Source organism: Leptopilina boulardi, unplaced genomic scaffold (assembly GCF_019393585.1).
Source record: "Leptopilina boulardi isolate dan_hultmark-lab unplaced genomic scaffold, ZJU_Lbou_2.1 LbouV2_335, whole genome shotgun sequence".
Lineage (NCBI taxonomy): Eukaryota > Metazoa > Arthropoda > Insecta > Hymenoptera > Figitidae > Leptopilina > Leptopilina boulardi.
The window spans coordinates 633649-645677 of NW_026137902.1; the positions used below are offsets into that span (position 1 = coordinate 633649).

The following is a 12029-nucleotide window of genomic DNA, read 5'->3' on the forward strand; positions in this document are numbered from 1 at the left end:
TAACAATAACTTTAAGTTTGCTTTAAGTATTACTTTCTTTTAACAAGCCGTTTATTCATAATCTATACCATCATTTCTATTTTAATAGATTTGCTTTATTTTATTAATTTTAATGCTAGAATAGTTCGTGATAATTAAAGAAAAACATATTAATCCATATTGTTAGGACTACATTATGCTATTAAATAAAATATATATAACCATTAATATTACAAAGCTGCATGATTTTACACATTTGTGTTTATTATAACATGTGGTTATTATTATAGTGCATATTAATTCTATAATAATGACCAAATATTATAAACATTTAATCAACAATACACTAAGATTTATTTTATCAAACAACAATTGAAATAGTATAAGTAATGCTGGTTTACTTATATAAATTCCACATTGTGCATAGTACGTAAAAATTACAATTAACTAAGGAACAACTGCACTTAGAGATATTTTATTTTTCCCTTACTCTGTACTACAAATTATAATACTTTTTATCACATTTCAATGGGTTTTGTTTAATTATATCAAATACTTCGTACACCTAATGATATTCCTATGATTTTCTCACATTTATAACACTACAGGTATACGAGAAATATTAAGCAAAGAAAATATACAATGAATGCATGTATTAAAAAATTAAAATCTTAGAGGTAGGCAACATATATCGCACCTATAGCACATAACGCATGATTAATATCTTTAAAACTAATACTTATATTAAAATTGCATGATTTAGATTAGTTCATTATTAATCATTAAGAGTAAAATTTATTGGTATCCGCATAAGGAGCATAATAAAATATTAAAGTATAAGAGAAAATATACAATTCTTACTATTTGTATTACATATCTTATAATCATTTATATTTAATCATTACTATAAGTCAAATTCATATACTTTTATTATAATACTTGTCAAATTGAAAAAAAAAAGGGGGAGCAAAACAACAAACAGTTGTAGATAAAAGAAAGATAAAATCAACAAAATTCAATACCTTTTTCTTTTATCTAATAATCATAAAAAAAAATTATTATTCCCAATAAATAAAACAAAATTCAAAATATTTAATCAATTTCACAGATGGAAATTCCTCTTTTTGGTTGGATCACGGACGTCAAAACTTACTTCTACATTGCCTTTCGAATCATATTATTGTTAATAATTTTGGTCATTGCAAGATATTTATATACATGTTGCAAATCCATTCATGCCAGGAGTAAAAGGACAAGAAATTCGAATAATAGAAATCAAAATTCTCAAAAAAGAAGTCAAAATTCCGTAAATTCACGTGTCATTCCATCCATTTACATCGAGGATGATGCAAACTTTTAAGGAGGGAGGACAATACAATAAAAATTTAAAAAATAAATAAATAAAATTCATCATATTAAACAAGCAAAAAAAAAAAATAATTGTCGCCATTTCTCCATCTTTAAAATCTATATACACGCCTCTTTATAATGGCCTCTTAATATGAAATTACGAATCACATACTAATGTCAACTAGCCATTGATTCGCACTTCAATATCACGTTACGTTGGGCGGCCGGACGGAGGAGGCGGAGAGAAGAAGATCATCACGTCGCTCATTAACAGCAACTACGTGACTAATATGTATCGTAAGTCACAGCGCGAGCGAAAGAATGTACAAAACTCTAATACTCCAATACATTTAAATTGTCCATCTTTTAAAATACAAAACATTTGATTAATTTAAAAGAAAAACTTATAAAAATACAAAAATGTATCTTATGTGCATGTGTATATGCATGTATATGCCCATATAAAATATATGAGTATGTGTATGTATACATATGTGATTATTAAGGTAAAGAATTTAAAGCTTACGGATGAACAATTGAAATACTTTGTATTGGATATTAAAATTTTACGAATATATCTTAGAAATTTTAATTTTATGCACATATAAATTAAAAAGTAGAAAATTTCATTAAATATTATAGCTATAATAGAATTGTGCATAGAATAATAAAAAATTTTTAGTTTTTACCTATACATATATACAGTAATTAATCAATTTAAAGTTTCTATATATAGAAAAACTATATTCTCATAGTATATATGTATATGTACATTATATTTGGTAGAATAGAAAATTTTATAAAAAAAAAAAAAGAGAAAAAAAAAAATTTTTTTAAATACAAATTATTAAATTAATATAATTAACTAACTTTCAATGTATTTTAAAGAAAATTTTAATAATAATTGTTAAAAATTAGTAAGGATGGAGCAGAAAAAAGGAGTTAAAAAAAAACAGAATTTAAAAAATTATAAAAAACTAACTCGTTTATTCAACAAACACTCGCACATTTACGCTACACAAAAAACCACTCACACATATACCATTTCACATCACAATTTAAAAAAAAAAAAGACTAAAAGATAATCACAAACACTAAACACTTAAACTAACAGTCTATTTGAAGAGGGTCTTCTTCCTCCACGAAAAAATTCTCTTCAAAATCCTCCACAAAAACTTGAAAAAATTGTGGAAGCTCGTCTATTGGCTCGTCTTTCACTTCGACTTAAAAAAATTCCTGCATATCGGTAGCAGTACTGGGGCCAGGTATCGCCGCAATATCTGCTACTTCTATAAAAACAAAACAAACAAGCACTTTAGTATATGTATATACATCCACAAATATGGATATATAAGAAAATTGTAAAAAAATAAAATTTACCATCAGGAATTTCTCGTTCACCAAGTCGGCACTTTCCACACCAACAATTTGAAAGACGATCTGGACAACTGTAACAAAAATACAAGAGAAATAAATAAAAATACGATATGAAAGCAGAATATCTTTTCATAAATAAGAAGATATAAAAGAAACAATACTAACGTTATCAATGAAATTACATCCGCCAACTCTGCATTGACGCTGAGGATTTCTTTAGTAACTTCATCGAACTGAGTCGTCCGATTCCTTTGCTCCAACTCTTTTCGACTAGGACGACCCTTTTTCCGATTCGCCTGCTCCATATTTTGACACAAATCTCTCAGTGCTTGCCACACTCCCAAGCTGTGGCCTAAATCTACTGAAATCAGCAGGATTTTGTCCAAAAATTGGCCTAATTTAGTTGGACATTGAGGTGGAATTCTTCCTACAAAAAAACATAACATCAATAAAAAAAAAATAAAGTACATGTATGGAAATAGATAAACCAGTTAAATGTATTTAGAAATTAATGTTCCAAATTACCTGCTAAAAAGTCGTCATATTGCCAAGTATCAGCAGAGGATCGTCCACTTTCCATGGTTGCAGTTCGATTACTAATGAAGATTTGATCCCCACTATGTCACTCAAGAGAAGAGAACCCATTAATAAAAACAAATGATGAAGGAATTTTGCACGTATTAGAAGTCAATGAACGTATGAAGAAGACGAAATAATACTTACGAGATCACTGCTCCTAAGGCGCAACTGATAACACAAATCACATCACACCATACACTATAAACACATAATCGAGAGTAAGCACGTACCTCCTTTATAGTAAGCAAAGTCCTCACTTTTATAAACAAAACGTAGTTTCGATTAAATGCCTTTACTACAATGTATGAGTATGAGATGAATGAAAGAGTACGAAATTGATAAAAATCAAGCTCACAATTCATAGATATTAAGTTCATTTGGGACAATGAACACTTTTAAGGAGGGAGGACTGTTACATCCCGTAACAAAAATCTTTTCTTAAAAGTATAAAGAACACGTATATACATAAAATAATATAAATTATCAAATATTAGTAGAAGGAGGGTGTATATAAGAAAATTCATTGTTCTCACCCATTCCTTCTGTTAATATTTGCAAGCAATCATGTTTACTACGAGTCGTTTTGGAAGCATTTTAGTTTGAAATAAAGGATTCTTTGTTCAATTCCTTTCTCACGATGAGTCTTATGCAGTTGCATAGGCTAATATCTACCGATGTGTTTACATCATATCAAGTCGCATGTACATTTAATAATACTCTTGGTAGTAAGAGACCTAAATGTTTAGTCTTCTTACAGCTATACTATGCCACTTGATATGATTTTCACACCATTACCAATAGAAAATTGTAGCATCCGCAACTGAAGTCAATATATGACTCATATATTGCATCGCGAGGCGCAAGCACATAAGCTTATGCTACGTGACCACAGGGTAGCTTTCGCCTCGCGTTGCAATACAATACCCCTATAGAAAAGACTGTAGATGCATATGCCGACCAGCGACCTATATCTATAAGATCCAAGAAATTGTCTTCGTGATTCTAAAATTATAATTCGATCAGGACATGATCTTTGCTCATTTTCTCCCACTGAAGGATGATTTTGCTAGTATAAAAACCCTGCAATTAGCATGGGGCGTCGTCAGTTCTCCGGTTCTAAGATCGCACTTCACGTCTAATAATAAGTCAATATTTTGCTCTTTTCGATAATTGTAAAATCTTTCAAGTCTAACAGTACAAGTAAACTCGTGTTCAAAAATCTGCAAAATCATATCAAAATACGAATAGAGACATTTGTGCAGAGATTAACGTTCTGTCGAGAGACCCTTCGGTTATGCACTTAATTTAAACTTGCAAATTTCTAAAACTAAGTAAACTCGTGTTCTTAAAGAATAAGTTCTCTTATAAATTGAATTGTGAGACATTATTAAAATTCGCATCTAACCGTCGAATTAGTGTAACTTTTGAAAATAAGTAAGATTTCGGAAGTTATGAACTAAAGACAGTGTGTGTAAAACAACCATTCTGTGTGAAATTGAAAGAACACCGCTGCGTTAAATTCTCAAGTGTCAACCACTTGAATCATCTTGTTTTTCGGCCCTCATAAGAGGTAGTTGTAAGTACCAATTATCTATTTGTTAACTTCTACATTTTCATATAAATTTTAACACCTGTATTCACATCAAAACTGTACTTTTTCATATTATTTGCTTTTCAAATAATTTATTGAAATAAATCAAAAGATTACTATTATTTCGTTTTATTTCATTTCATTCAAAATTTAATCATAAAACTCATAAATCTTATAAATAATGGATAAAGTTTGACCAATTGTTAAATAAACTAATAAAGACGACCCCCATAGGATTGATAGATAACAACGATCTCACATAAAAATAAATAGTCAGAACTTACCAATCTGACTGTAATCAGCCTACCTTGCCTCCCTTATAAATTAAAATTATATTCAAAATATACATATTTATTAACCTCGCCTTTCGCTCGGGATGTAACATAAATATTAATCACAATTTTTTGACATTTTATGAACCAACTTTCAGGGTTTGCATACGCTAGCGAAGAATGTGTACATGAATTGTTTTATATAATTTGAATTGCATAACAAAATACGATTTCAATGAGCCTGAGAACGTTTAAAAATGTTAATTTTTGCCAGAGAAATAAAAAAAATAGTAAAAACATTGAAAATTGGGTTTTTCTTAGATATCTAATTGAAAAATTAACATATTCTCTTTGTCAAGGTGTCATTTCTTTCAAAATTTTATTAACTTTAATAAAATAAAGAGAAAAAAAATTGAGGTTATGTTTCGATATTATTACGGTGCAAAATTTCAGCAATTGGCAATACTATGACTATGCTATGTACACAGGCCAACACTACACTACTCTACACTACACGATCGCATATCACTCCACATTTTTTTCTTCAAATAACGATACTTACAAAAACAAATAAACAAAGTGACAGCTTCGGCAACCATGTTCATTTTGACTATTATACATATATAGGTATAGTGGATACTGTCAGCAGTGGCGCTTTATACTAATATGTTAAATCTTTAACTGGTCGGTAACATAAAAAACTGTAAAAAATTTCATTTACAAATTTGACAAAAATAAGTTTGATTTAGATCGAAATTAATCACGTAACACAAAAATCTTAAAAATATGACTTATAGTTTTCGAAAAATCGACGGCGATATGAACGCCTATTTTTCTGACTGGCTCCCTAGACCTCGGAGTAAGACGTTGTCACGTCAAAATAAATATTTTTTTCCTCGCGTCGGAAGCAACTTTTCTGTTTTAAAAATTGCTTCTAGCATTAAAACAAATAATTATCAAACGAGAAAAAATTCTTCTAAGGCGAGAAAATGTCAATTTACGGATTTTTACGAAAATTCCGAAATTTCAAAAAAATTACTATTTCTCTGACTTTGAAGCAATTTTTCTGCTTTTTAAAAAGCTTTTAGCATTGAAAAAAATATTTTTTTTTATTTCAGGTTTTGTACGGTTCAAAATAATAAAATTTGATTAATGAAAATTAGAATCCTTAACTATTATTTTTTTTGTTGATTAAGCGTTGGTAACTTTAGTTTCATTATTATTTTTGGGCCACAAATAATTTTTTTACGAAAAAATGTGGAAAAAAATTATTTTCTCAACGTGATAATTTTGTTAGATTAGAAAAAAAGTTTTTTTCCTCAAAATGGTAATAACACTGAAGGTACCAACTTTGATTCATCAAAAAACATAAAAGTAAAAATTTTAATTCTTATTAATCAAATTTGATTGTTTTCAACCCTCAAAAATCTGAAATAAAAACAAAATTATTGTATTGGTATGGATTTTTCGAAAATCTCGAAATTTCAAGTTAATTGCAATTTTCTTGCCTCGGAAAAAATTTTTCTCGTTTGATAATTATTTGTTACAATTACAATACTAGAAGCAATTTAAAAAACAGAAAAATTGCTTTCGACACGAGGAAAATAATATTTATCTTTGTTTTGTCACGTTTTTGACGAACCTCCATGAAGTTGGCATCGTCGCTTGGCGCCGAAAATTGTTTTTCACAGGACCAAAAATGACAAATTTTTTTTTTTAGGATTTTCGATCCAAATAAGAAAATGAGAAATACTTTTCAAGATAATATGTGGACCCAAAACCTTTTTAAAAATGATTTGATATTTTTTGTCCCGTGAAGAATAATTTTCGACGCCAACTTCATGGAGGTTTTTACGAAAATCCCGAAATTTTAAGTAAATTGCTATTACCTCGCTTAGCCAGCAATTTTTTATGATAATTATTTATTTGTAATGCCAAAAGCCTTTTAAAAAACAGAAAAATTGCTTCCAAGTCTAGGAAATATTATTTTTTTTGAAATTTTCAACAGAAAGGTGACAAAAAAATGATAATTACTGTTTTTCTCGCGTTGAAAGCAATTTTCTGTTTTTTAAATTGCTTCTAGCATTGAAAATCATAGTAACAATACCCGAAAATTTGTTTTTTTTCATTTTCATTTTCTGTATTTAGAATTCCGTTAACTGGTACCTATAATCATTTTACATTTTGATATAGTCGATAAGAAAGTGGATTGGTGTTAAATCCTTATATTTACATAAAATACTAATAGAAACTTTTTCTTTCAAAAAATGATAGAAAAATATCAAAACTCACCAAAGTTTGACGAAGTTAAGCGAGTTAGTCCGATCACTAACGAGTAGTCACGAAAAAAATGTCAGAGAAAAATCAGGGAATTTTTTTCTTTCAGCCTTGCTGGACATCTTGATTTTAAAATAATTTTTAATACTACAATATGAATTAAAAATAATTTTAATTAATATTTAATAATAAAATACTTCATTTGTTTGCTCATAATTTTTAAATAATTTTTATTTCTGCAATATAGACTAGAAAAAGTTTTGATAAATAATTGTTTTTACTTATTCTATATTTCTTTTTCTAAATATAATTATAGAATACATTTGTTATAAGTTTGCTTCTATAATTGAATTAAATGATTTTATGATAAAAATTGTTCTTTGAAAGGTAATAAAATTTTTTATTATTTCTTAATAAATAATTTTTTTTTTTTAAATATTTAACAATGTAATATTAAGCTTCTCACAAGTGCAGAAAAATCTGTCTATTTAGTATATAAAGAAGTTCAGAATTTCTCATTTCAGCGTGAATTATGTATCTATATGCGTTGCGTTATTCTGCGTTTATGTATGCGTATTGTAGTTAGGATGTGTTAAGAATAAGGCTGTTTCTATTTCGCCCGCTCGGGCGAACTAATTCATTTCTGTTATTTCGCCCGTCACGGGCGAAATAGATACGACTGTGTGAACTGGCTATTTCGCCCGTCGAAATGAATGTGTTTTAGAAGACGGGCAAAATAAGAAAAATAGATTATTTCGCCCGTTCAAGATAAAATCGAGTATCTGGAAGCAGGGCGAGTATATTATTTCGTCCGTGAAATGTTTAAACAAAAACGGGCGAAATAATCAAAATACAATATTTAGCCCGCTAGGTATAAACAGCTGTATATATTAAACATTTTTCTTAAACTATTTTATTATCTTATTAATAAAGGTCACGTAGCTTTCAAAAAATTGAACGTTATTAGTTTAAATTTTCTGTTTCAACTATTTTTATTAATAACATTTGTTGTTAATTTAATAAAAACAATTTTTTTAACTCAATCTGTATAGCTGTTAAGAAATATATTATTTTCTTTTTATATAATTTCAATTTACAAACTAAAATTATTTTAACTTTTATTTTGCAATTTATGTTAAATATCATATATTTGATAAACAAATTTGATGGTCTCATTAATTTTTTGTGTTTCGATAAAAAAAAGGGTTTTTCTGATTTCTTTCTCAGCAGAATCATGGTTTTATATATCAATGTGAGATTATACTCCGTATAGTATATTCTTTAAAAAAAAGTAAAATTATTTTTTCTCATTATCTAAAAAACAGCTGTCTATACTTAACGGACGAAATAATATACTCGCCCGTCTTCCACTCTCTAAATTTGAATTAGTCATTTTTGACTAATTCAAATAGGGCGGATTCGTTTACTGTGAATTAGTCAAAAGTTACTAATTCAATCTGTAACTAATCTACCACTAAATGAATTAGAAGTTTCAGTTACTAGATAGGTATACATAGGTAGATAAAGTAGGTAATGTAGACGTAATTTATTTTAAAAATAGACAAAAATTATTGCTTAAAAAATAGGAAACGATTATATTTTGTTTTTATATAGTTTAAATAACGTGAATCAATAAAAAAATCTATTTATTTCATTTTCTTAATTATTCTGCGATAATTACTGGTGGGAGATGTCACTAGGATTTGAACCCATTACCTTGCCTTCTACCTTGGGAGCTGCGCCTTGACGCGCTCAACCAAAGGAGGCTATGAAAATTCGTTACAAAATGTCTCTTATAAGGAAATTGACATAAACTCGTTGTCAAATCGCTAATAAATAAGGTAAAGTCGATTTGTTTTCTATGCAAATTTAATTACTATATAAATTTGAAATTAGACTCTTATAAATATGCCAATATTGATTTAAATTTGTTAATTAAATTAATTAACATTAACATAACAACAATAGTTTGGAGTGTTTTTTGGCCATCTATACAAAAAATTAAAAAATAATTCAATTTCCAAACATTATTTTGTACAATTTTGAATTTTCCAACTAGGAAAATTGAAAAAAAAGTATTTTTTTTTTGAAAAAAATACGAAAAAAACAATAATTAGGGGAGGATGGGGCAAGGATAGTTAGGTAAGATATTTTTGGATCTAGCCGTGAAATTTAAACTGGCATCGGAAAAAGAATAGTATCGTTGGAAAGCCTGTTTATTTAGCTACAATTTTGCTATACATTGTTTTCTTGTAGATTGCAATGCCTTCGAGATAATATTGGAAAAGTAAAAAAAAATTTTTAACTATCCTTGCCCCACTAGTGGGGCAAAGATAGTTGAAAATTTGTTTTTACTAAGAATGATACAAAAAATCATGAAATTTGATTTTCCATTGTTTCAAGGTATCGAATTATATTTGTCAAGACTTAACAATAAAAATTATTGTTCTAATTAAATCGAATCATGTTTAATACAACTTAGCAGTTAAGGATGATCATTTTTATCAAAAAAAACATGTTTTTTGTGAATTTTTTGAAAAACAAAAGAATTATTAAATCGCGATCCATAAAAAGCAATTAGCATTTCGTTTGCAATTAAAAAATTGTGTTAGCCAGACATTACCTTGTCATAAGTATTACAACAAGGCACTAACTAGTTTTGCCCCGTGAGCGCTTTTTTTGAATTATCACAAATTTTTAGTACAAAAAAAATTTTTTTTTAAAAAACGAATATGATATTCGTTTTCAGCACAAAATTTTACACCAGAAAACATTTACACAACCAAATATATTTAATAAATTATATCCGCAAAAATAAGATTGAATAATAAAAATAAGGTGAAAATATTTTAGCAAAACTGAGATTTAACACAAATGGGCACGTAGCTTCTACAAATAGTGTCCCCGCAAGCTCAAATTTTTACTGTCATCTTTTGGTGTTAAGACGAGTGTACATGATAAATGACCCGTTTTTTTTTGACAAGCCGTTTCTGTATTAGAGCCACTAACTATCCTTGCCCCATCCTCCCCTATTTATTTAAAAAATTGAAAATAATTTAATTTGTAAACATTACGTTTCACAATTTTTAAATTGTCAAATTTCAAAATTAGGAAAGAACTTAATTTTTTTAGGAATTTTTGAAAAAAAATATTTAAAAAACAATAATTACCTATTTATTTCAAAAATTAAAAAATAAGAATTATTTATTTAAAAAATTGAAAATAATTTAATTTGTAAACATTACGTTTTGTTAAAGATGAATTTTGAATATTAGAAAGTTATTGAATATCAATCAAAGATTGATATTTTCTATAACTCTAAAAGACTTTGGTACTTTAACACACGTTGCCCTTCAGACAAATTATATTGTAAAAGGTAGTGGATCCCTTCCTTACCTCACTATTATTCAATGAGTTGGTTAAGAATCCATATTAATCAGAACAATTGGTTAGGAATAATTTAAATAAAAGATCAAACAAATATTTAATTAATTGTATATAAATATATATTGTGTAATAGCTCAAATAATACAATATTATAGTATTCTGTATTCTAATACAATTTACGTGTGAATGTATGTATGTGTAATAATGTTGTGTGTGTATTGTGTCAAGAGTCTCTGAACTCTTACGTATATTTACCTTTGGAATTCCTCGTGTCTCAATTCAAACGTTATTTCAATTCTCCAATTTATTACAATTATTTAATATTCTCTTTATCTCAATCAATTAATGGCAAACAAAACTCAATAGAAAACATGAACTCAATTATTATTTATTTTCAATCTTAATCTCAAAACTAAGTGATCTGAAAAGAAACTCATTTATATACTCTTTAACTCAAAAAATCAGATTCTCTTTATTCAACTACTTCAATTATCAATTCTTTGTAAAACTCAATATTCTTAAATCAAATCACAATTCAATATTAAATACTCTTCTTGTCAAAAATCTCAAATCAAAAATAAATACTTTAAAAAATCTCAACTCAAAAATCAAAACTCAGATAAAACTCAATAAAACTCCAAATGGAAACAACCTCGAACTAGAGGTTTGTTTCAAAAGTCTCTCAACTCAGAGACTCAAAACTCCAACTCAAAACTCTCACAAACTCCAAGCTCCACTCTGAGCTCACTCTTTACTGACTGACACTCCTTGTGTCTACTGGTTTTATTGAGCTGATTTTTGGTGGGAAAAATTATGTTTTATTTGGTAACTTATTGTTGCCAATGTTCTTTATTGCAACCTTGCAATATTGGGGTAGTATTCCAGTTCTTTCTGTACTGACATACTTTGGATGAAGCAATCTTTATTGCGCCATCCTTTGTTTCTTGTGTTAATTTAGTTCACTTAGTTTCTCAATTTTATCATGAATTTTAAATAGGTCTTCTTTATAATTTAGGTTATTAATTGAAAGTTAATATTTAATATATAATTATTTGGACATCTCTCAGAGATTCCAAAGGCATTTCTTGTAATGTTTATAAAGTGTTATTTGCTTGAGTTGCATATTTGTGTCCCTCTTTTTAAAGTATTGTATTAATGAATTATTAATAATGTTAATAATTTATTAATAAGAAGTTACGAAATTCATACGTAACAAA

At 27.7% G+C, this 12029-nt stretch overlaps 1 protein-coding gene across 2 annotated transcripts; it reads right to left on the reverse strand.

Annotated features, from left to right (window-relative positions):
• Nucleotides 1–2215: 2215 nt before the first annotated feature.
• LOC127285559 (uncharacterized) lies at nt 2216–4461 on the reverse strand. Of its 2 annotated transcripts, XM_051311651.1 has the most exons (4): nt 3232–4461; nt 2872–3133; nt 2710–2777; nt 2216–2618 (listed from the first exon to the last, which is right to left on the reverse strand). In XM_051311651.1, exons 1-4 carry the CDS (start codon nt 3284–3286, stop codon nt 2554–2556), a joined length of 450 nt encoding a protein of 149 aa, XP_051167608.1. In that variant the 5' UTR covers nt 3287–4461; the 3' UTR covers nt 2216–2553. The 2 variants fall into 2 exon arrangements, with proteins under 2 accessions (XP_051167608.1, XP_051167607.1); XM_051311650.1 differs by having other exon boundaries at nt 2556–3133.
• Between the last annotated feature and the right edge of the window lie 7568 nt (nt 4462–12029).